At 44.6% G+C, this 21,176-nt stretch overlaps 1 protein-coding gene across 3 annotated transcripts; it reads right to left on the reverse strand.

Annotated features, from left to right (window-relative positions):
* Positions 1 to 4,007: 4,007 nt before the first annotated feature.
* acss2 (acyl-CoA synthetase short chain family member 2) lies at positions 4,008 to 20,794 on the reverse strand. Of its 3 annotated transcripts, XM_061781387.1 has the most exons (19): positions 20,260 to 20,791; positions 18,588 to 18,783; positions 16,581 to 16,672; positions 16,382 to 16,485; positions 16,239 to 16,311; positions 15,265 to 15,340; positions 14,948 to 15,053; positions 12,767 to 12,811; positions 11,258 to 11,395; positions 10,620 to 10,790; positions 8,555 to 8,688; positions 8,350 to 8,482; positions 8,205 to 8,261; positions 7,525 to 7,605; positions 7,339 to 7,447; positions 7,187 to 7,255; positions 6,209 to 6,385; positions 4,541 to 4,615; positions 4,008 to 4,464 (listed from the first exon to the last, which is right to left on the reverse strand). In XM_061781387.1, exons 1-19 carry the CDS (start codon positions 20,384 to 20,386, stop codon positions 4,337 to 4,339), a joined length of 2,091 nt encoding a protein of 696 aa, XP_061637371.1. In that variant the 5' UTR covers positions 20,387 to 20,791; the 3' UTR covers positions 4,008 to 4,336. The 3 variants fall into 3 exon arrangements, with proteins under 3 accessions (XP_061637371.1, XP_061637547.1, XP_061637459.1); XM_061781563.1 differs by lacking the exon at positions 6,209 to 6,385 and having other exon boundaries at positions 20,260 to 20,794; XM_061781475.1 differs by lacking the exon at positions 12,767 to 12,811.
* Positions 20,795 to 21,176: the final 382 nt, after the last annotated feature.

Consider the following 21,176-nt stretch of genomic DNA (forward strand, 5'->3'; position numbering starts at 1 on the left):
CCAGAGTAGCATCTGCTCCATTGCACACTGTTTGAGGGGTATCTGTAACATTTGCACAACCAACATTGTCCCAGATTATCGCACTACTCGTCACTTTAAACCGCATACACTCCTTGAAGTCTCAGCGCCCCTTGCACAATGGTCATTGCACCGGTCTATTGCAATATTAGTCATTCGAACTGCTCTAAGTGCTAGAGGACTCTGCATCTTTTTGCACAATTGTTTTTTGTCAATGTCTTTGTCTCCAAAGTGTTCTGTAAATTGACTGTCTGTTGTACTAGAGCGGCTCCAACTACCGGAGACAAATTCCTTGTGTGTTTTGGACATACTTGGCAAATAAAGATGATTCTTTCTGCCGAAGAACCCGCATTCCACCTCTTCTTCTTCTTCGACTTCGACCCACAGTGGCTGAATTTCCACCAGCGCCCTGCAGGTTAACGGTTACGGGGGCGGACGTTGTTAACCCGGGCCACGACCGATCCGGTATGGAATTCTTTGGATGAACGCTCATATTTGTTTGGCAAATTTTTAGGCCGGATGCCCTTCCTGACGCAACCCTCTGCATTTATCCGGGCTTAGGACCGGCCTACAGTTTGCACTGGCTTGTGCCCGCCATAGGGCTGCATTCTAGCGAGGAGCACCTGATGAGGCAAATTTATGGTGGTATGGTTGGCGTTCCACTTCCGTATTATGGCCTCAACCGTACTCGCTGGAACATTCAGAAGCTTAGATGTGCGCCTGTAACTAATGCCATCGTTATGTATTGCAACAATTAGTTTGTGATGGTCTTGCTCTTACCCATCATGAGACGTGTCTTGACTTACACCTTGGAAATGAGACCTTTTTGTGGGCCATCAATTAGGACTGAACCAGCTGATATTCATTTGCACTGACAAGGGGCTGGATTGCTGTTTGATTATTGATAGATTTTTAGGTGCTGTCTTTGCTTTCCATGCCTTTTTGCACCTCCATTTCTTCACATTACACAACTTAATTTCTGATCTTATTTGTTCTACTTTATATGCATGGATTACTTGGGTTGTTCCCAACATCTGCTGAAATTTGCATGTCAATAGCACCATTAGAAATATATTTAGTGAGAAAAATGGTGATGTGTTAAATACTTATTTCAGCCGCTGTATAATACTATGACCAGCCGATGAAACATTTATCTGGTTTCACGGTCATAACGGCCCTCTGAGGGAAACCGTAGTAATGTGGCCCACAACAAAAATGAGTTTGACACCAGAGCTTGTGGTTGTCTTTCTGGCTCTCGGTATCACCAAAAGAGCAGCATGTTGCGAACTTAGGTTTCAGGACAGAACATACAGCACCACGTCATCAGCGAGATAGGAGGATGCTTGCTAAGCCATGTGAAATTTGATGGATAAGACCTGGAGACAACTGGAGACCTGGATTTCATTGGCGACCTTTCGGCTTGGCGTCGACTCCATATGCTCACAATGGAGAAAACCTTTACGTACCTACCTGCTGACTTTCATCCAGCTGCTTCGCACTCGGCTGCGAAACGCTCCAGCGAGTAGGTCACGGCTTGATGAAGTTCTCAGAACCACATCATCTGCAAAAAGCAGAGACGCAATGCTGACTCCACCTTCAGCATCTCGGCTGCGCCTAGAAATTCTGTCCATAAAGGTAATTAACAGAATCGGTGACAAAGGGCAGCCTTGGCGGAGTCCAACTCTCACTGGAAACATATTCGACTTATTGCCGACAATGCGGACCAAACTCTTGATACTGTCATGGTCTGTGTTTTGGTTTGGGTTGTGTTTAGTTTTGTTCCATGTTTTCCTGTGTTCTATGTTTGTCGTGTGCTCATTTGGTTTGTTGTGTCCACCTGTTCTCGTCTATCTTGTGTCGACCAATCAGCTCTCTCCAGCCATTCGTATCTTGTCCAGGTGTTCCTCGTTGTCTCGTCTGTTTGTATTTAGATCCCTGGTTTCTTTCAGTTCTTGTCGGTTCATTGTCGTTGTCACACGTCTTTGCAGTATGTCATTGTCAGGTGTCTTTGTCTCTGTCTGTGCCATGTCATAGTCGCCAGTTGTCGCTCAGTAATTTCACCAGTCATGTCTTGTTTTGGGTTTACTCAAGTGTTTCTTTGTTATTTTGTGTTTAGATTTTGAACTTTGTTAATTCAGCATTTAGACTTTTTCATGATCTTTGTTTTCCTTTGTTTTTGTAATTAAATATAATTTTTTATATACTCCTGCACTACTGCGCTGCCTCCCTGCACTTGGGTCCTCCATGTTCTTGCCTTGCGTTCCTCGCCTTCGGACAAACCCCAAACGTGACAGACACCGGTCATACAGGGACCGAACAGCTCTTATTAGGGGGTCTGGTACCCCATAATCCAACAGCACCCTCCACAGTTCTCCCCGAGGGACAAAGTCTAACGCCTTCTCCAAGTCCGTAAAACACGTATAGACTGGTTGGGCGACCTCCCATTCACACTCAAGTACACGTCTGATGGTGTAGAGTTGGTCCACTGTTCTACGGCGAGGACGAAACCCACACTGATTCTTGTGAATCTGAGAAGGGACTTCCAGATGGACCCTCCTCTCCGGAACTACTGAATAGACCTTACTGGGTAGGCTGAGGAGTGTAATCGCTCTGTAATTGGAACACACCCTCCGGTCCCCCTTCTGAAAAAAGGGGGCCCACTCCCTCAGTCTGCCTATCCAGTAGCACTGTCCCCGATGTCCACGCAATGTTGCAGAGGCATGTCAACCAGGACAGCCCCACAACATCCAGAGCCTTTAGGAACTCAGGGCGAATCTCATCCACCCCCGGGGCCTTGCCACCGAGGAACTTAACCACCTCGGTGACCTCAAACCCGGAGACAGGAAAGCCTGCCTCAAAGTTTCCTCTTGGGAAGGCCTGTCAGTAGAATTGAGGAGGTCTTTGAAGTGTTCGGCACACCGACTCGAGTTGAGATCAGCAGCACTCTGTCCCCACTATACACAGTGTTGATGATGTACTGCCTCCCCCTCCTGAGACACCGGATGGTGGACCAGAATTTCCTTGAAGCAGTCTGGAAGTTGTTCTCCAAGGCCTCACCAAACTCTTCCCACACCAGAGTTTTTGCCTCAGCAACAACCAAAGTGCTGTTAAGCTTGGCCAGCCGGTACACCATCAGCTGCCTCCGGAGTCCCACAGGGAAAAAAGGCCTGATAGGACTCCTTCTTCAGCTTGATGGCATCCTTTACTGCTGGTGTCCACCAGCGGGTTCGGGGGTTTCCGCCACGACAGGCGCCAACAACCTTACGGCCACAGCTCCGGTCAGCCGCCTCAACAATGAAGGCACAGAACATGGTCCACTCGGACTCAATGTCCCCCGCCTCCACCTGGATGTGGGCGAAGTTCTGTTGGATGTGGGAATTGAAGCTCCTTCTTTTAGGGGACTCTTGACAGATGTTCCCAACAGACCCTCACAATATGTTCGCGTCTGCCAGGTCGGACTGGCATCTTCCCCCACCATCGGAGCCAACTCACCACCAGAGTGGTGACACTCTTCTTCAGAGTGTCCAAGACATGTGGCCGCAAATCCGACGACATGACCACAGTCGATCATCGAACTGCGGCCGAGGGTGTCCCGATGCCAAGTGCACGTGGACAACAACCCTCCAGGTCTCACTGTCATTGCCCATGTACACGTTGAATTCCCAGAGCAGAACATGGGAGTCCCGAGCGGGAGTGCTCTCCAGCAAACCCTCCAAGGACTCCAAAAAGAGTGGGTACTCTGAACTGAAGTTTGGTACATAGGCACACAGGGACTGAGTCAGGGGCAATAAGTATCCCCCCAACTTGAAACTGACATGAGTTGACATGGGAAGTTGAAACATCGATGGATTAGGGTATGTTGTCAATCTTTGTCATCTGTTGCCCTGTGAAGCCCTTTGAGACTCTTGTGATAAAGGCCGAAACACATCAACTTGACTTGAAACATTCTTGTACAAGCGCAAAACAAATATCAGACGACAAAGCCGAACTGGGCACCAAATTCATGTTTTTAATCCAAAACGTCTTCGTTTAAAAACCCAACACAGACAAAACAAATGAATACAAAGAGCAGACATACTTCAAAGCATCTTAAAGAAAAACTTACAACACAAATTAAAGGCTAATTGGAGGACAGGAAGTCATTTGAATAATTATTATTAATAAATGTGTGTGTGTGTGTGTGTGTGAAAAAGTAGTGAAAATAAATGGATTTATTCTTCACACACACAAACACACACATACCAATCCTATTATTATCATTTGTTGGCAGATGACGACATGACGAGCGGGTCCGTGGACGGGGAGCGCCGGGATGTTGTCACACGGCCGTGCAGCACCTGTTGTGGAAAAGCTGCTCCACCACCGACGAGTCGGCCAGCGTGGAGATGTCGCCCAGGTCCCGCTCGCCACTGGCGATCTTGCGCAGCACGCGCCGCATGATCTTGCCTGGAAGGGAAGACACAATTCCCAAAGAAAGTTTGCAAATTCAAAACTTCATGGAATTTTACACCCCAATTTGTACCTGATCTGGTTTTGGGGAGCGCTGGAGCGTCCTGAATGAAGTCAGGTGTTGCGATGGCGCCGATCTTCTCACGCACTGTTGACCAATATGCACCAAAGAAAGAAAAAAAAAAAAAAAAAAAACTCAATTGAGCAAAGTCACATTTACCAAGGAGGAGACTTTTTTTCCCTCCAAAAATATAACTACAGTGGACCCTCACTTTTCACAGATAATTGACACCCAATGCAATTGCATTGACTTTTTTTTTAAAACCTCTACAATTCTTGAATAAGTGGGGATAAACCGCCAATAAGTGTTTTCAAGGGTTGGTACTCCCAAAAACAAAAAAACAAAAAACAAAAAGAAGAGAGACCACTGTATTGATGTAATATTACTGACTTACTTTTTTTCCTGGGAATTTGTATTTTCCCTTCAGATATTTTTCCTATGAAATTAAGACTGAGCTAATAATTAAATGTTTTTCCTTGTGAAAATATATATCGATATCCACTCAGAAAAGGATAGGAGAAAGCGTATTATTGTAATAATACAACAGTTTTCTGTGAAAATGTTTTCGTTTTATTCTTGTAAAGTTCACGTTCTCCACATTTTTTCTGTTAAAAAAAAACTTTTGAGGTGGGATCATTATTATATTATTATTACATCAAATATATCATATTCTGTCCTTGAGCTGTCACCTTATCGTGGTGGAGGAGTTGATGTGTCCCAATGATCCGAGGAGCTAAATTGTCAGGGGCTTTACGCACCTTTAACAAACAGGTCCTAGATGAGGGACCAGACAAAGGACGGCTCAAAGACCCCCTATGATGAGAAACAATTTTGGATTACTTTTTCTTTCACCCGGACGTGGCTCCGGGAGGGATGTGACCCTGTCCCCTCTGGAGCCAGACATGAAGCCTGCAGCTCATTAGTGGGGCTCGCCATTGAGCCCCGAGCAACAGCCCGAAGAGACAAGACCTTGATGGTCCGATCCCCGGCTACAGAAGTTGGCTCTAGGGACGTGGTACGTCACCTATCTGGCAGGGAAAGAGCCCGAGCTGGTGTGAGAGGTCGAGAAATTCTGACCAGATATAGTCGAGCGCGATCAACACACAGCTTGGGCTCCAGTACCAGTCTTCTCAAGAGGGGTTGGACTCTATTCCACTCTGGACTAGCCCATGGTGAGAGGGGCCGAGCAGGTGTGGGCATACTTAGTATACAGTACGTACATTGAGAGGTGGTGGGCCGAATACTTCAAAGACCTCCTCATTTCTACAGACTTTCGTTCCCATGAGGAAGCAGAGTCTGGGGACTCTGAGGAGAGTTCTCCCAACTGTGGGCTTGAAGTCACCCAGGTGGTGAAAAATCTGGGGGGAATCACACTCCTCTGCCTCCCTGGTAAGGTCTATTCAGGGGTTCTGGAGGGTCTGTCGGCAAGTCAGATCTCAGATTCAGGAGGAGCAGTGTGTTTTTCGTCATGGCCGTGGAACAGTTGAACAGCTCTTCACCCTCAGCAGCAGGGTTCTGGAGGGTTCGTGGGAGTTCGCCCAACCAGAACCATCTAGAATGTCACTCGGTAGAGTGCGAACCGCCCTCCCCCAAGGTTGAACAGTTGAAAAAGTATCGAGCCAAGTCAAAAAACCACAACAACAACAACAAAGCTAATCAGGAGCATTTCACTGAAGCCACCTTGTTTTTTGAGCTGGGCTTCCAGTGTGTGATTGAATGCGGCGCCATCGCGTAGCGTCACAAAGCAGTAGAGACTTTCTCCTTTGACGGGATGAGGCCGGCCCACCACGGCGGCCTCGGCGACAGCCTCGTGCCCCACTAATGCCGACTCCACCTCTGCTGTGCTCAGCAAGTGACCTGCAAAGTCGCGTTAAACTCTGTTGGGCAAGGGCTGGGCCATATGAATCCGAATTGTCTTTATTGGCCGAGCATGTTAAAACACAGAAAATGCAGCCGTGCAGCAGCGCATTCAACCAGCTCACAGTTCGGACTATAGACGAAGTTGAAACTTCTCACTTTTCATTGTAAATATTATTTGAGATAAGTATTGTAAGTCCTTCAGTGAGTCATTCCTTAAACCTCCATGACCAATTTATTACCGCGCACTTCCGTATGAATAATTAACACGGCAGTAAAACTGTATTCTTAATGTGTAAATAAAAATAACAACAATCAAATATACTTTTTACAAAGGAAAATAACAATAATAGTGTGGCGATAGTGAAATTGTGCATTTCTTGGCACTTTTATGATACTACACCATCACTGTGCATTGTAGAATCAGCCATCACCTCCCAATCGCTTTCTTAGGCTTATTGACAAATCGGCGGTCTGCGGGAAGGGTTAAATGCTATTGAATGGCTGGACTGCATTTTCTCCGAGTCACCGGCGTTGATGACGAAAAAGTAACTAGTCTGATTACTCTCCCGGGAAAAGTAACGCACTCCTTTGCTCGTTACTCAAAATGGTGGCATTTCGGAGTAACGCGTTGCTTTGTAACACATTACCGGCATTGCAATTCTTTCATCCTTATTCTTATATTACTGGCCCCCCCATCCCCCCAAAATATACAATTGTAATCTTGTGAATCCAGTTTTTTTCTTCTAATATTCCGACTTTTGTAGTGGATGTGGCCTAAGACGCACAGGTTGCTCTTACCTGAGACGTTGAGCATGTCATCTATCCTCCCGGTGATCCAGTAATATCCGTCCTTGTCTCTACGGCAACCTGCGGATGGGGAAGAATAGAAAGATCCGCATCATTAGCATGACGATGCATCGTTGAGCCGACTTGCTGCCGCATCCTGTCACCATCTCCGGTCACGTAGTATCCCGGGAACTTCTTGAAGTAGGTGCTTTCGAACCTGCCGTGGTTTCCGTACACCGTTCTCATCACGCCGGGCCACGGCTGCTTGAACACCTGTTCGGATTGACCGGTCAGACACGTCGCCGTTCCTTCCGCCGCCGAGCCGAGCCGTCAATTGCGGCGCTTCCTACCAGGTAACCTTCACTCGTGCCCTCCAACTCCTCGCCCGACTCGTTCAAGATGGCTGGCACGACTCCGAAGAAGGGAAATGTCTGAAAAAGACAAGTCTATTAGTACCCAACACCGGGACGTGCAAAAAAGTCTCAAGGACACAAGCCCGAAATCCAATAAGAAATCCGGCATTTTTGGTTGAAGTAGCCATTTTGGCTCGTACTTTGACGAACTCCAACTAGGAATTTGGCGCCAATGGGCCCCAATCAGAGGCAGGTATGCTACACAGATGGGCAACACTAAATGGACATTTTTTTTGGCCCATGCCATCTAATGTGAACGCAGCATAGCATAAAGTTTGTTAAGGATTCTCAGAAAAGTTTATAAAAAAAATATATATTTTATATATATATATATATATATTATTTATTTAAATGTTTATTTTATTTTTTTAAACACACCCCACCTCCCAAACACTGATTTTATCAACTCAACAATAAATTTATCATGAGACAATCTTTGAATAATTCAAACAGTTCTGTTGCACAAGTCTCTGACATATAAGCTCATAGTAATCAATGAATTGCTCAGCCCTCTTGGTTGAAGCATCTACAATACAGCGTTAGAGTGCAGTATAACGCAGCGTACTGTATTTTCCAGCAGTGTGAAGGTGGCTTTCCACACGTTATGTTTGACTCACAGCAGAGCCTGGCTTCATGGGCGTAGCAGCCGGCAGAGGCGTCATCACGTGTCCGCCCTGGAAGACACAAAGGACGGTGATGGTGATGGAGATGAGCCCGGCGGGGGGGGGGGGGGGGGGGTTGGGTGGCGCCCAGCGTACTCACTGTCTCCGTCTGCCAGAACGTGTCGACGATGGGACATCTGCCGTCTCCCACCACCGTGAAGTACCACTGCCAGGCCTCGGGGTTGATGGGCTCTCCGACCGTGCCCAGAACCTTCAGAGAGTCTCGCTTGTACCTACGCGCAACAAACCCACACAAATGTCAAACTGAAGCGGCGGCGAGACGACGCGGATGCTCAGTCGCTTACTTGTGCACCGGCTCGCTGCCGTACTTCATCAACAGCCTGATGGCGGTGGGCGCCGTGTAGAACTTGCTAACGTGGTACTTGTCTACAATCTCCCACATGCGGCTCACATCCGGGTATGTGGGAAGACCCTCAAACTGAAACGCACACACGTGCACGCATTAACACACACACACACACACACACAGTCAATGACTTTTGTTCAGATCCAAGCTATCCAACGCAAGTTAATTCTGCAGCTTTGCCACGTCAGCGCTCACTTTTTCACTCATAGTCAGGGCTGATTTACAGTCGGGATTAACAAAGGACAGCTTCGACATCTTCCCGTTGGGCTTCTGTGACGATGGATGATACATTTTCATACTCATTTCTGTGTCAATGGTTGGCAATGCTCTAGTTTGACTTCTGTGATGACAACTGTGACACAAATTTAAAACAGCATTCGTCCTTTTTAAAGCTGCTTTACTTGGGAAGACGGCCCGTTACAACTTTCTGACAACGCTTAAGACATCTACACACACTTGTTCTTTTGTTTTATCTCTGAGATGGACAGCTTCTAGTTCAGATTTGTCTCTCTGATGACGGACATGACTTTTTTTCTGTACCCAAGCACTTTTTTTCCCCCCCTACAAGCGTCAACAGAAACCTCCCAAAAAATTGCGCACCCCATCTATATTCTCTCTCTTAATGGTTCTGCTGTTCAACTCCTCACTTGCGACAAACACCTAGCAATCTGGCTCGACAGTTCACTTACATTTGAAATGTACAAATTAATAAAGCATAATAAACCCTGGTAACCACCGCAGCATTCTTATTGCCAATACAATTAATGCCTCACACATTGCTTCCTTATGCCTGCTGCAGTACTTTTATCCCAGTATTTCAGAATCTTTGAGCCAAGGCACATATTTTATAAAAAATGTCACAGCACACCACAGAAAAAGGCGTGGAAAAAAAACAAACTTTTCTTCTTTTTGAGATTTACCCACTAATTTACTAACACAGTGTGAACTCCGTGCCGTTTAGGTGAACACAAAGCTATTATTGTGTGGTATGCAAAGGCAACAGGCAGCTGCTCGCCTTAGGTGGACCTTCTGCCACCTTGTGGAAGAGCATTTCATTCTTCTGCCGGTCATCCCAGGCATATATCACCTCCGTCGCCAAGTTCATGCGGGGCTTCACTTGGCCAAATTTTTCTGTTCTATTGGAAGATCATTTTGCTTCAAGTATGTATGTATCACTAATTCCATGATTCAATTTCAATGACTTCATTTGGAACGAGTGCATCAACAGGACCCTTGGATGTGTCCTCAAAAAAAAAACAAAAAAAAGTGGCGCAAAACCATAGATTTTGGAATTTGTTTACGCAAATAATAAACCGATACCAAAACATGATCAAATGTAAATATATAATCTCAAATGTGTGTGTTGCAGTATATGTGTACAGCATGTGGAAAACCACCATTCCATACCATGTTGACCTAATGACAAATGTGCACAATTAAGACGAGATCGCTTCATATGACAAACCAGGTAAGTGAATTTTCCATTAAAACAAAGTCCAAAATTATAAAAGATGAATCTTTTCCAACATCAATGTTTCTTTTATGAGTTTCAAAAACTTATTGTATCACAAGGTGGTGCTTTGAGTTCATACTGTATTTGGAAAAATATGTCAAGTCTGAGACGATGGCAGAATGGCACATGACCAGAGAGAGCCAATCACAAGCACCGGCTTTAGAAGAAGGAAGTGATGGGGGGGGGGGGTGAAAAATCTGAGCTTTTGCGGCGAATTTTGAAAATGCAACTAAAATTGTAATCATGAAATTTCCCAAATCAAGTAATTTAATGGCACATTTTCCACCAGTATTATTAATAGATTACAATTAGGTTCATTTTGTAATTCTATGATGTAACGTCGTGACATGTAATTCGTTATTCCCCAACACTGTATATACATAAAGTTCCACATGGATCAGGCGACACCTAGCGCATTTAGAACAAAGTGATTTGAGCTAAGTACTACTGCACGGCCACCTGATGGCAGCCACGGCCACTCTGTGCTCACCAAGACGCTGGTGGCGCCATTAGCCAGCGGCCCGTAGGTGATGTACGAGTGTCCGGTGATCCAGCCGATGTCGGCCGTGCACCAGTAGACGTCGTCGGGCCGGTGGTCAAACACCAGCTTGAAGGTGGCGGCGGTATAGAGCATGTAGCCGCTGACGGTGTGGAGGACGCCCTGCAGAGGAGTACGCCATTAATAAGAGAGGATTGGGACAGCTTTTTCCTGGGGGCATGATTGGGCTACAACTGCAAAATAATCGATATATCGAAAGGAAATTTGCTTTGACGAACAATACAGTGTGTGAAAGAGTAAAACCTTGTAGAAACACATCAAGGCGTGACAGTGCTGTGAAAAAATAGATTTTTGCATGCTTTCCCCACGTTCATGTTCAAGAAACATCAAACAAGTATCACCCAAGTGAACTTCAAATGCTGTTTTTTAAAATGGTGAGCTCATTTATTAAGGAATATGTATTTCTGCCAAGAAGGGGAGCCGATGAAGTTCTTCCAAGGGCACAATTCCCACGTAATGCTTATATTCTCCTTTTTTACTGCATTTGATGTATACAGTCTAAAAGTCAGTCTAATGTATCGTATACAGTTTTTCCAGCAAGGAATTCCACATCCGGAATTCCGCTCTACCTTGGGCTTGCCGGTGGAGCCGCTGGTGTAGAGGATGAAGAGGGGATCTTCGGACGCGCACCACTCCGGTTCACACTCGTCTGACACGTCGCCCATCAGAGTATGCCAACACTTGTCCACTTCCGGGTTCCACGGCACCTTGCCAGGGGTGGGAGGATTCCAATGTTACAAAAATAAAAACCTGCTAATATCTTTGACCGTCGGAATCTCACAACAAAAGCCAAGAAAGAATGTGAGTCAGACAAATAAGGCTGAAAACCCACAGGAAACAGATCAGCAGCTTAAGTTAGTCTAACGCATCGATATGAAAATGCATTGCATCGCTTTTTGTTACGCACTAACGATTTTACGCTTATGCTAATTGGCATCCGCCCATCGGCAGTTAAGTAAATAAACTTCAACCGCAGGACGACGCGTGGTAGATGTGTAGATTTAGTCAGCGAGACAAATCATATAACCATTAATATTTATAATCATAAATATAATGCATGTATTAAAAGATAGTGAAACAATCAATAGTGACATCTGATTGTGGTGATAGTAGAAATGTGCGACTTTAAAGTTTTAAGTAGATGACAACATTATTATTTGGTAGGAGCGATGCAAAAAAAAAAAAAAAAAACTAAATGTTATCTTCATGCTGTTAAGAACAAATTTGGATGTGTGAGGTGAACGAGTGCGTTGACTGAAGACAAAAAGAGTGTTAGTTTATTCCAAAAGTCAGCAAACATCTGGGAACATGGACAACCTTTTCTTCTAATTAGGAATGGCCAGTTGATTGCAATGAATAATCAATCAATCCATACATTTTTACATACTCTATACACGAGCCTTCAAAGGTTTTGGGTCACTTAGATACGGTATGTCCTCATTCTTCAAAGACCAGCACTGTTTTTTTGTTTTGTTTGTTTTGTGTTTTAAACGACATTAAATAGCATCGATAGTAAAAAAATAAATTAAAAAAGTCCGCCCATCTCGAGGTTCCAATCATTTCGGTTCCATTCCTGATGTGACCAAGCACACATTTTCATGTTTTCAGATGTTTGCAGAATTATTATACTGCTCTCGCTGGGTAAAAACAAAGCTTGTTTAAAAAAGATAAGAATCATATAAATGGCGTCAAGTCTTGTTTACTTGTTTTTTCTTGTGCACTACATTTGTATGTGAAGAATGAACGGATGGTAATGATGAGTCAAATTTTGTGTCAAACGGTGTCAGGGGCTGTTTTTTTATTTTCCTACCTTTCCAAGTAGTGCTACTGAATGACTTTTGAGGGGTCATGTTGAGGACCCCTAAAGTGTATTTCACGAGCATTCTTGCAACTTCACTTTTAACATTGTAGCTTCATCTCAATGCTAAATATGCTACAAAAGACATGCGTGAAAATCACAAGCTTGATTGTTTTTACCCTTCGGCAGTATTTTTTTTTTTTTTTTTGAGTCCAGTCTGGTGGAGGCGAAACAAAAAGAAAAGGTGGGACAGGGTTTTGGCTGGAGGGATGACAAGTACCTGCGGAACAGGACGGGTTTTTCTTACTCTGCCTGTTTCTGTCTCCTGCCGGAGTGAGGAAACACAGCAAGCGGGGGATGACCATGAAGGAGATGACTTATTTACAAAATGAAAGTGAAAACAACAACACAATATCACCGCGTGGAACCCGCCTAAGAAGTCCAAAGTCCGTTCGGTCGTAAAAGTTGGGATTCAACTAAAATGCAAATCTCAAATGGCACAAAATTAGAAATAAAACCTTTTGAAAAATTCCCAATTCTACGGGCAGATCTCACTGGCGGAGATGTCGCTGCGACTGCCGAGGCTGATCGGTCAATGTGATCAATATTGATTGATTACAAACAAACAGCTGGCAATTCAGAACAAACCGGTTACACTTTTAACGCATGAGCTGGGCAATTCATCGATCGAATTAATATATGCAGTGGGTACGGAAAGTATTCAGACCCCCTTTGCTCAAATCATTTAAGTTCTTTTTTTCCCCCCTCAATGTACACACAGCACCCCATATTGACAGAAAGAAACAGTATTGTAAAGCTTTTTGCAGATTTATTAAAAAAGAAAAATTGACACAGCCATAAGTATTCAGACCCTTTGCTTAGTATTTAGTAGAAGCGCCCTTTTGAGCTAATACAGCCATGAGTCTTTTTGGGAATGATGCAATAAGTTTTTCCCACCTGGATTTAGGGATCCTCTGCCATTCCTCCTTGCAGATCCTCTCCAGTTCTGTCAGGTCGGATGGTGAACATTGGTGGGCAGCCATTTTCAGGTCTCTCCAGAGATGCTCAATTGGGTTTAAGTCAGGGCTCTGGCTGGGCCATTCAAGAACAGTCACGGAGTTGTTCTGAAAACGCTGCTTCGGTATTGTAGCTGTGTGCTTAGGGTCATTGTCTTTTTTGAAGGTGAACCTTCAGCCCAGTCTGAGGTCCTGAGCATTCTGGAGAAGGTTTTGGTACAGGATATCCCTGTACTTGGCCGCATTCATCTTTCCTTCGATTGCAACCGGTCGTCCTGTCCCTGCAGCTGAAAAACACCCCCACAGCATGATGCTGCCTCCATCAGGTGATGGAGCAGTGCCTGGTTTTCTCCACACATGCCACTTAGAATTAAGGCCAACAATTTCTATCTTGGTCTCATCAGACCAGCAAATCTTATTTCTCACCATCTTGGAGTCCTTCAGGTGTTTTTTTTAGCAAACTCCGTGCAGACTTTCATGTGTCTTGCACTGAGGAGAGGCTTCTGTCGGGCCACTCTGCCATAAAGCCCCGACTGGTAGAAGGCTGCAGTAATGGTTGACTGTTTAGAACTTTCTCCCATCTCCCGACTGCATCTCTGGAGCTCAGCCACAGTGATATTTGGGTTCTTCTTTAGCTCTCTCACCAAGGGTCTTCTCCCCCAATTTCTCAGTTTGGCCGGACGGCGAGGTCTAAGAAGGGTTGCGATCGTCCCAAACGTCTTCCATTTCAGGATTATGGAGGCCACTGTGCTCTTAGGAACCTTACGTGCAGCTGAATTTTTAATTTTTTTTTTGTAACCATGGCAGGATCTGTGCCTCGCCACAATTCTGTCTCTGAGCTCTTCAGGCAGTTCCTTTGACCTCATGATTCTCATTTGCTCTGACATGCACTGTGAGCTGTAAGGTCTTATATAGACAGTGGTGTGGCTTTCCTAATCAGGTCCAATCAGTATAATCAAACACAGCTGGACTGGTCTGAATACTTTCCGTACCCACTGTGTGTGTGTGTATGTGTGCATATAAATGTGTGTGACATACACACAAACGTCTCCAAAAGGTCTCCCCAAAAAAATTAAACGACCATGTTTGGATTTCCAGGAGACATCGCAGAGACTCGAGTCGCCATCAGGTCATGAACTAGTCTCCAGGTCAGTGAGATAGGCCCGATGGTGACTGATACTTTTTACTATTAACAGTGGTAACTTATTTTTTATATATACCGGTATGCCAACAGAGTCAATACAAAGCAACCAAATTAGTGTCGCAAATAGGAGAACACAGCTAGTATTGTTAACTTAGCTGGGTAAGCATTCTGAAACTATGGATAACAACTCCGCCTTGCATTTGCAGCCCAACTTATAAAAATATGCATCTGAAATGGTTTTGGTATTCACTTTAGAGGCGTGGCAGTTTATCAAAGGAAAAGACGTGAAAAATTAGTTTACCTGCAGGTCAGGACACGGTCGTTTGGCGGGAGGAGAGCTGAGGGAAGTCTCTTGCGCTTCCTTGGATAAATGTTTCAGTACGATACACCGACCGAGTGAGAATCCCCTGGACGCACAGAAAAACAAATGGACACCGCATCATCTCCGCTCTGTTTATTATTCTTAATAGTTGATATAGGATGACGGTGACGAGGCAGGCATCCACATGAACGCAAGTTGTTGTGGTCCATAAGAAAATCCATCAACAATGAATTTTCTCAGTGTTTAAGGTAAAAAGACAAAATACTGTGAGAATTGTGTGCGTGCGTGCAGAGTACTTGTCTGTGCATTTCTGCAGGGCTTCATCCGCGATGAGTTTCAGGTTGATCAGCTTATCCCCTCGGTAGAAACCATCTGAAAGAAGACGTCAATTACAAAAGAATAAACAATCGCACCCAATAATAAGCCACTTATATTTCTCACCGGATGCTTATGGCACACTGTTTTGGTTATTGCACTTTATTTTCCTTCTTCTTAGTCTATTTATATTTGAATTTTTATTTGTACAATTTGTATTAGTACTTGTATTTTTCATGTCGCACCATAGGACCGAGAAAAATTCAGAGTTGTGAAAGTACCGCTCAGTGACAATGTCAATAAGCTGATTCTGATTCTTTTAAGGGGTCCAAGGGAAGGGAGGGTACAACGGTAGCAAAAAAAAAAAAAAAAAAAAAGTCACATCAACAGGTTTTCAAAAGCTATCAATTCTATTGTATAGTAATAGTATCTATTTGCAGGTAGCCTCCATATTATCTCAATAAATGAGAATATATTTATTGTAATTTGTTGAGATGACAGACCTCGATTAATTGTGCAACAGAAGCCTGCAGATGGTCATAGATGTGATTTATTGTTCTCAAATGTGTAGTGGAACTGTGTGAGGCTTCAGGCTATGTTTTTCAACTAATAAATCACATCTATAGTCATCTGCAGACTTTTGTTGCACAATTTATTTAGGTAGAGGATTTCATCTCAATAAATCACAATACATATATTCTCATTTACTGAGATGTGCCTGTATTCATGTAGTTTAGTACACTTCACGTCAGCATATATACAGTAATTTATATTTCACATGTGCAGTTGTCATAAGTCTGGTGCTCTCATTGGGTGATGTTGTAAATATGTAAATAAATACATTTGACTCTCTGATATTCTTACGTGCATCTGATGTTCTTGTGTGACCCTTGCTTATTTTGCTCCACTGTATGCCATGTATTAATCTGCCATTGCCAATAAGACACGAACTCACCCGCAGTGACGAGCAGTGAACACTGAGAGTCCACAATCCTGTCGCACAGCGACTCGGCAGAGAAACCTGCAAACTGGCAAAGGGCGTTTCGACGTCATTTCCCATCCGCGCGCTATTACCCGTGCCTCCCGTTCCCGACGTACCACGATGGAGTGAACGGCTCCGATGCGAGCGCAGGCCAACATGGCCACCACCAGCTCCACCACCATGGGCATGTAAATGGCTACACGGTCCCCTTTCGTCACGCCTGCCACATACACACGCACACACCCGTCCAATTAAATGACCATCAAACTCATTTGCTGCAGATGTGCTGGTTAAAAGCGGGAGCTCCAAAGGTACCCTGTGACCTCAGGACGTTGGCAAAGCGACACACGCAGTTCAGCAGCTCTCTGTACGTCACCGTCAGCTCATCGCCAGGCTCGTTGCCCTCCCTGCAAAGACACGCACTTTTGGTTTTTCGGAGTACGCTTAGTCGACAGGCAGCGATGTGGACGAGTGGTCGACACGTCTTCCTCACATTTCGGAGATTTGAGATTAGTATCTCCGCCCCGGTATTCCCGCCAAACTGTTTGTTTTGTTTAGTTTTTTCGAGGCGTGGGAAACGTAGCTCAAGGAACTCCCACTGCCGCGACTCATGAGGGGGAGCCTCCATCGCCGCGCTGGCCGGGAAAGAGGTTGGTGGAGGACAGGGTTTGGGAGTTTTATTTTGAGAATCGTGTGCATCTGCCTGTGCCGCTGTCAAAATGCTCATCTCAATTATGTGACACAGGAAAAAGAGACGCCAAGGAGATTTTATTTATTTTATTTTTTTTAAATACTTGTTTGGAGAGCTTCTTTAAAAAGGAGAATAGGCCAAATAATGAAAAAGGGGGGGGGGGGGGGAGGTTACCCCAAAGTTGGACGAGCTCGTTTAAGAGAAACAAGCGCAGAGCTCCCACCAATTACGACAACTACATTCAGCGTGACGCTAAATTGCATTTTTCTAAGTAGTGTGGTTCCAAATCCAGGAAAAGCTATTCCAGTGCGATAAAGAAGAAGGCTTTGGGGCAGGAAAACATGCATGTGTCGACCTACTGTACTCTGTTATCAGCTGCCATGTCTGAAGATAAATCACCGCACCCGTACTGGCAACAATGCGGAAATGTCACAACGATGTGGACTCCGAGGTCAATTGTGGACTTTTCGCTCCATCACGATTTGAAAGATTTATTTATTTTTTTTAATAAATACGCCAGCCGCGCTCGTCTGCGAATTTACAGACACCCGGTTTAACCCGCCTCCTCGCCGAATTACACCGAGCGCAGCGCTGAACTTGTGCTAGTCACAAAAATACAGCCCTAAAAAAAGTTCCTTGTTCAATTTGTTGTATGTTTTTAATTGTTCTCCGAAAATGTTGAAAAAAACGACTTGGGCAATTTTGCTATTAGTCTGACAATTTTTAGAAATGCTCTATATTCGACCAATTTTTTTAGTAGGAGTTATAGTTGTAGTAGTCTTGAATTGGGGATGTGGGTTTCGCAACCTCCCCACTTTTTCGGCATTCACACTTTTTATGCTGTCCCCTCACCCTTAAAAAAAAAAAAAAAAAAAAACTATTGATGCGGGACGTGTTCAATGTTCTTTTGAGTATATGCCACGGGCCACTAAAAAGTGGAAGTCCATAGTTTGTGTCCAAAAATACACGAAAGTATAATCGTTTGCATGTATTAGTTTAAGAAGAGTGTGTTTGTCGACTGTGACTTGGATGAAGATCAGACCATATTTTACGACCAAGTTATGCAGAAATCCAGGTCCTTCCAAAGGCTTCACATACTGTTTGTAGATGTACATATTCTCCCTTCTCAAAGGCCAACTTTTCACACCGTTTACACCCAAATAATAACCATGTCATAAAATGTTCCACTTTGAGACCCGTTTTCAGACGTTTGCACTTTCAGACTTTGTTGTTGGGCAAAAAAAAAAAATGTTGATCTGTCAGCTGCAGTGGCTATTTAAAGTGCTCTGTAAATAAAAGACTGGGTGGAGTGTTTACAGTTTACAAACTAGCAAGAGAAAGCCAAGTGGACTTTATCTTTGAAGCCTGTTTCTCCCCATACCAGAGTTGGGCATATGACTACATTTATTCTTTCGGAATATTGTTTTGATAGCAATTTTTATTTATTGATCAGGAATTGTGCCATGGCTGAGCCGACGTCCTGTTTATCTCCATTACACGGCGCTTCTGTTAGTTGTAACTCCATTTTGCCTGCATTGCTCAGAACCTCAAGATCTTCACCTCTGTGAACACAACTTCTCAATCCTTTGCAGAGCGGGAGTCAAGCGGCGGGTTAGGAGCGCCATACTGACCAGTAGAAGGCCACTTTGTCACCCAGCTTCCTGTCGTGAACGTTTCGGTCGAGCACGTTGTAGCAGATGTTGGTGGACGCGCCCTCCATGCACTTGATGAAGATCTCTCCTTTGGTCACGTCAAAGTTGTAGTCCAGGAAGCGGCCCGTGTGTTTGCTCTTCCAGAAGAAGTCCTTGGCCACGTCCCCCCAGAACTCTGCGGGTCGAAGACACACAATTCTTACTCGTGCCCGGGAGGTGCTGCCACGTCCATGTTTCTTGTGTTTTGAATGAACGTGGGAAAAAAAACAGGAAGTGGATGGTCATGGGCAACTTTAATGTATCCAACATAATTCCCTCTGGTGGTTTTGCTTAAAACAAGACCAAATACACAACAATAATCAGTTCATAAACATCTGGGGGAAAAAAATATTTTGCAATAAACATTGAAATTATGTTTTATCCCATTATTCTATACACAGACAACCCTTGGGTGTCAGATCAAGGCCTAGGGGCCAGATTAGGCCCGCCACATCATTTTATGTGGCCCACTAAAGCAAATCATGTACATCTACATGTTTTTTAATAAAATCCATCCATCCAACCATTTTCTGTACCGCTTCTCCTCACACGAACCGCGGGCGCGCTGGAGCCTATCCCAGCTATCTTCAGGCGGGAGGGGGGTACACCCCGAACCGGTCGCCAGCCGATAATCGCAGGGCGCGTAGAAACAACCAACCATTTGCACTCACATTCACACCTACGGGCAATTTAGAGTCTTCAGTTAAGCTAGCATGCATCTTTTGGGACGTGACAGGAAACCGGAGTGCCTGGAGAAAACCCACGCCGGCACGGGAACAACATGCAAACTCCACACAGGCAAGGCCGGATCTGAACCTGCAACCTCAGAACTGTGAGGCGGATGTGCTAACCAGTAATCCACCGTGCTGCCCTGGTGCTAAAATATGTGCCATAATTGAAAATTGCATTCTGCTGTAGTTTTCACCCCTAGTCCCCTAAAATCCTTTTCTGTCCGGCTGCATTTTCAATAAACATCAGAATAATGAAAACATTTAAAAATAAGCAGAGGGAGTATTTCAAACTCCCCTGTTGCAAAATTGTTCCAGCACGAGGCATACACATCCACCATTCTGCAAGGCCGTGCAGCTGAACAGGACAGGCTTTAAAAAAAAATAAAAAATAAAAAAAAAATAAAAAACATTAAAAAAAATTTGCCTTCACTTTTAATAATGCTGAGATTTTGCAGCTTTTGTTTGTTTGTTTGCCAAACCCAAACAATAAGTGAACAAACTATTTTAGGTGAGTCTTGTATTCAAAACTAGTTATCTCTTTTTTGTGTACTGTACACAGAGTCATATGATGAGGTACTTGTACATTTATAAGGTTTCACAGTCAAAACGAGCCCTAACTCCAATTTGGCTTGTGACACCCCTGGACTGACCCACTGAATAATTTATTCAAAAAATATTCCCAAGTGAGAGCCCTGCTTTATTCTTCAAATAGTTTCCTATCGTCATTCACTCTTTTGCAGGTCTTTTCTCATTAGTACTAACAGTCATTTGCATTATAATAATGTTGCAAGAATTAGCAGTAGTAGTCGTAGTGCACGCCTCAAGACATGATGAATCAATCATTGACACAATCGATCGCTTGGCAAAAGCAGCACACTTACTGTCAGGGTCCTCGATGGACTGCGTGTACATTTCTTTATACTTGTCAAAGGTGGGCACGTGAGCCCCCCTCCGCATCTCCTCAGCCCCGTGAAAGACGTCGTCCTCGGGCGCCTTGTCGGGAATCATGTTCGGGTGATGCGTTGGACGCTAACAAGCAACACAATCGATCCCAGCGAAGGCGCTAGTTTAGCTGCACTCGAGATTGCCCCTGCTTCTCCGAGTGTTATGCTAGCAACAAAGCGGCTCCTTTGCAGAGCGATTTGGTTCCCTTCGGTTGTTGTGATGCTGGACGGGAAGGGAAGGTGAGGTCCCGAAGGGAAATCGGACGTGGAGGACGCGGGCGCCGCTAAGCTAACGGGCTAAGAGAGGCGCATTGACGCGCTGACGACGACCAGGTCCCGGCTTTCCTTGTCACCAACTTGGTTGACTTTGTTTTCAAAGACACACGGAGATTCCAGGGGCCGAGGGGAGGAGGAGGAGTGACCGAGTCCTTGAGCGTGCTTGCTGCTGACAAAGTCTACTTCCCCCTTTTTGACAAGCACAATGAGTGGCACTGACCTGTTTACCCCCGACCAGCAGCCAATCACAGCCGCGGTGCGTTCGTGAAAACACCGACTATACAGAACTCTCAGAAGTCCGACAAAAGGTAGCACGGCAGCAGCCAATCACAGGTGCGAGGCGTTCAATGACACAACTGAAAGCTCAGACTTTACCCAGTTATATTTTTTTCTTCCTACATGAGGATACCAAGATAAGAGATTTTATGGCGCTCTTACACTAAGCATTTACTGGCAATGTGTGGATTATTACCTCAACTGAATGCGCCTATCCTTGGCAGTAAAACTAAGCATTCTTAATTAAAGGTCATATATTTGGGCTATTTTAGAGTGACTTTCTAACATGAACAACTTAGTAT

Source organism: Phyllopteryx taeniolatus, chromosome 1 (assembly GCF_024500385.1).
Source record: "Phyllopteryx taeniolatus isolate TA_2022b chromosome 1, UOR_Ptae_1.2, whole genome shotgun sequence".
Taxonomy (NCBI): domain Eukaryota; kingdom Metazoa; phylum Chordata; class Actinopteri; order Syngnathiformes; family Syngnathidae; genus Phyllopteryx; species Phyllopteryx taeniolatus.

What these genes read in the sequence shown, in the direction of transcription:
- acss2 (XM_061781387.1), bottom strand. Translation starts at nt 20,386, where the DNA reads ATGATTCCCGACAAGGCGCCCGAGGACGACGTCTTTCACGGGGCTGAG. An exon ending in GACAAAGTGGCCTTCTACTG is followed by an intron (nt 16,673 to 18,587) that starts GTCAGTATGGCG and finishes GTGTCTTTGCAG; the next exon opens with GGAGGGCAACGAGCCTGGCG. An exon ending in ATGGCGCCACCAGCGTCTTG is followed by an intron (nt 8,689 to 10,619) that starts GTGAGCACAGAG and finishes TGTGCGTTTCAG; the next exon opens with TTTGAGGGTCTTCCCACATA.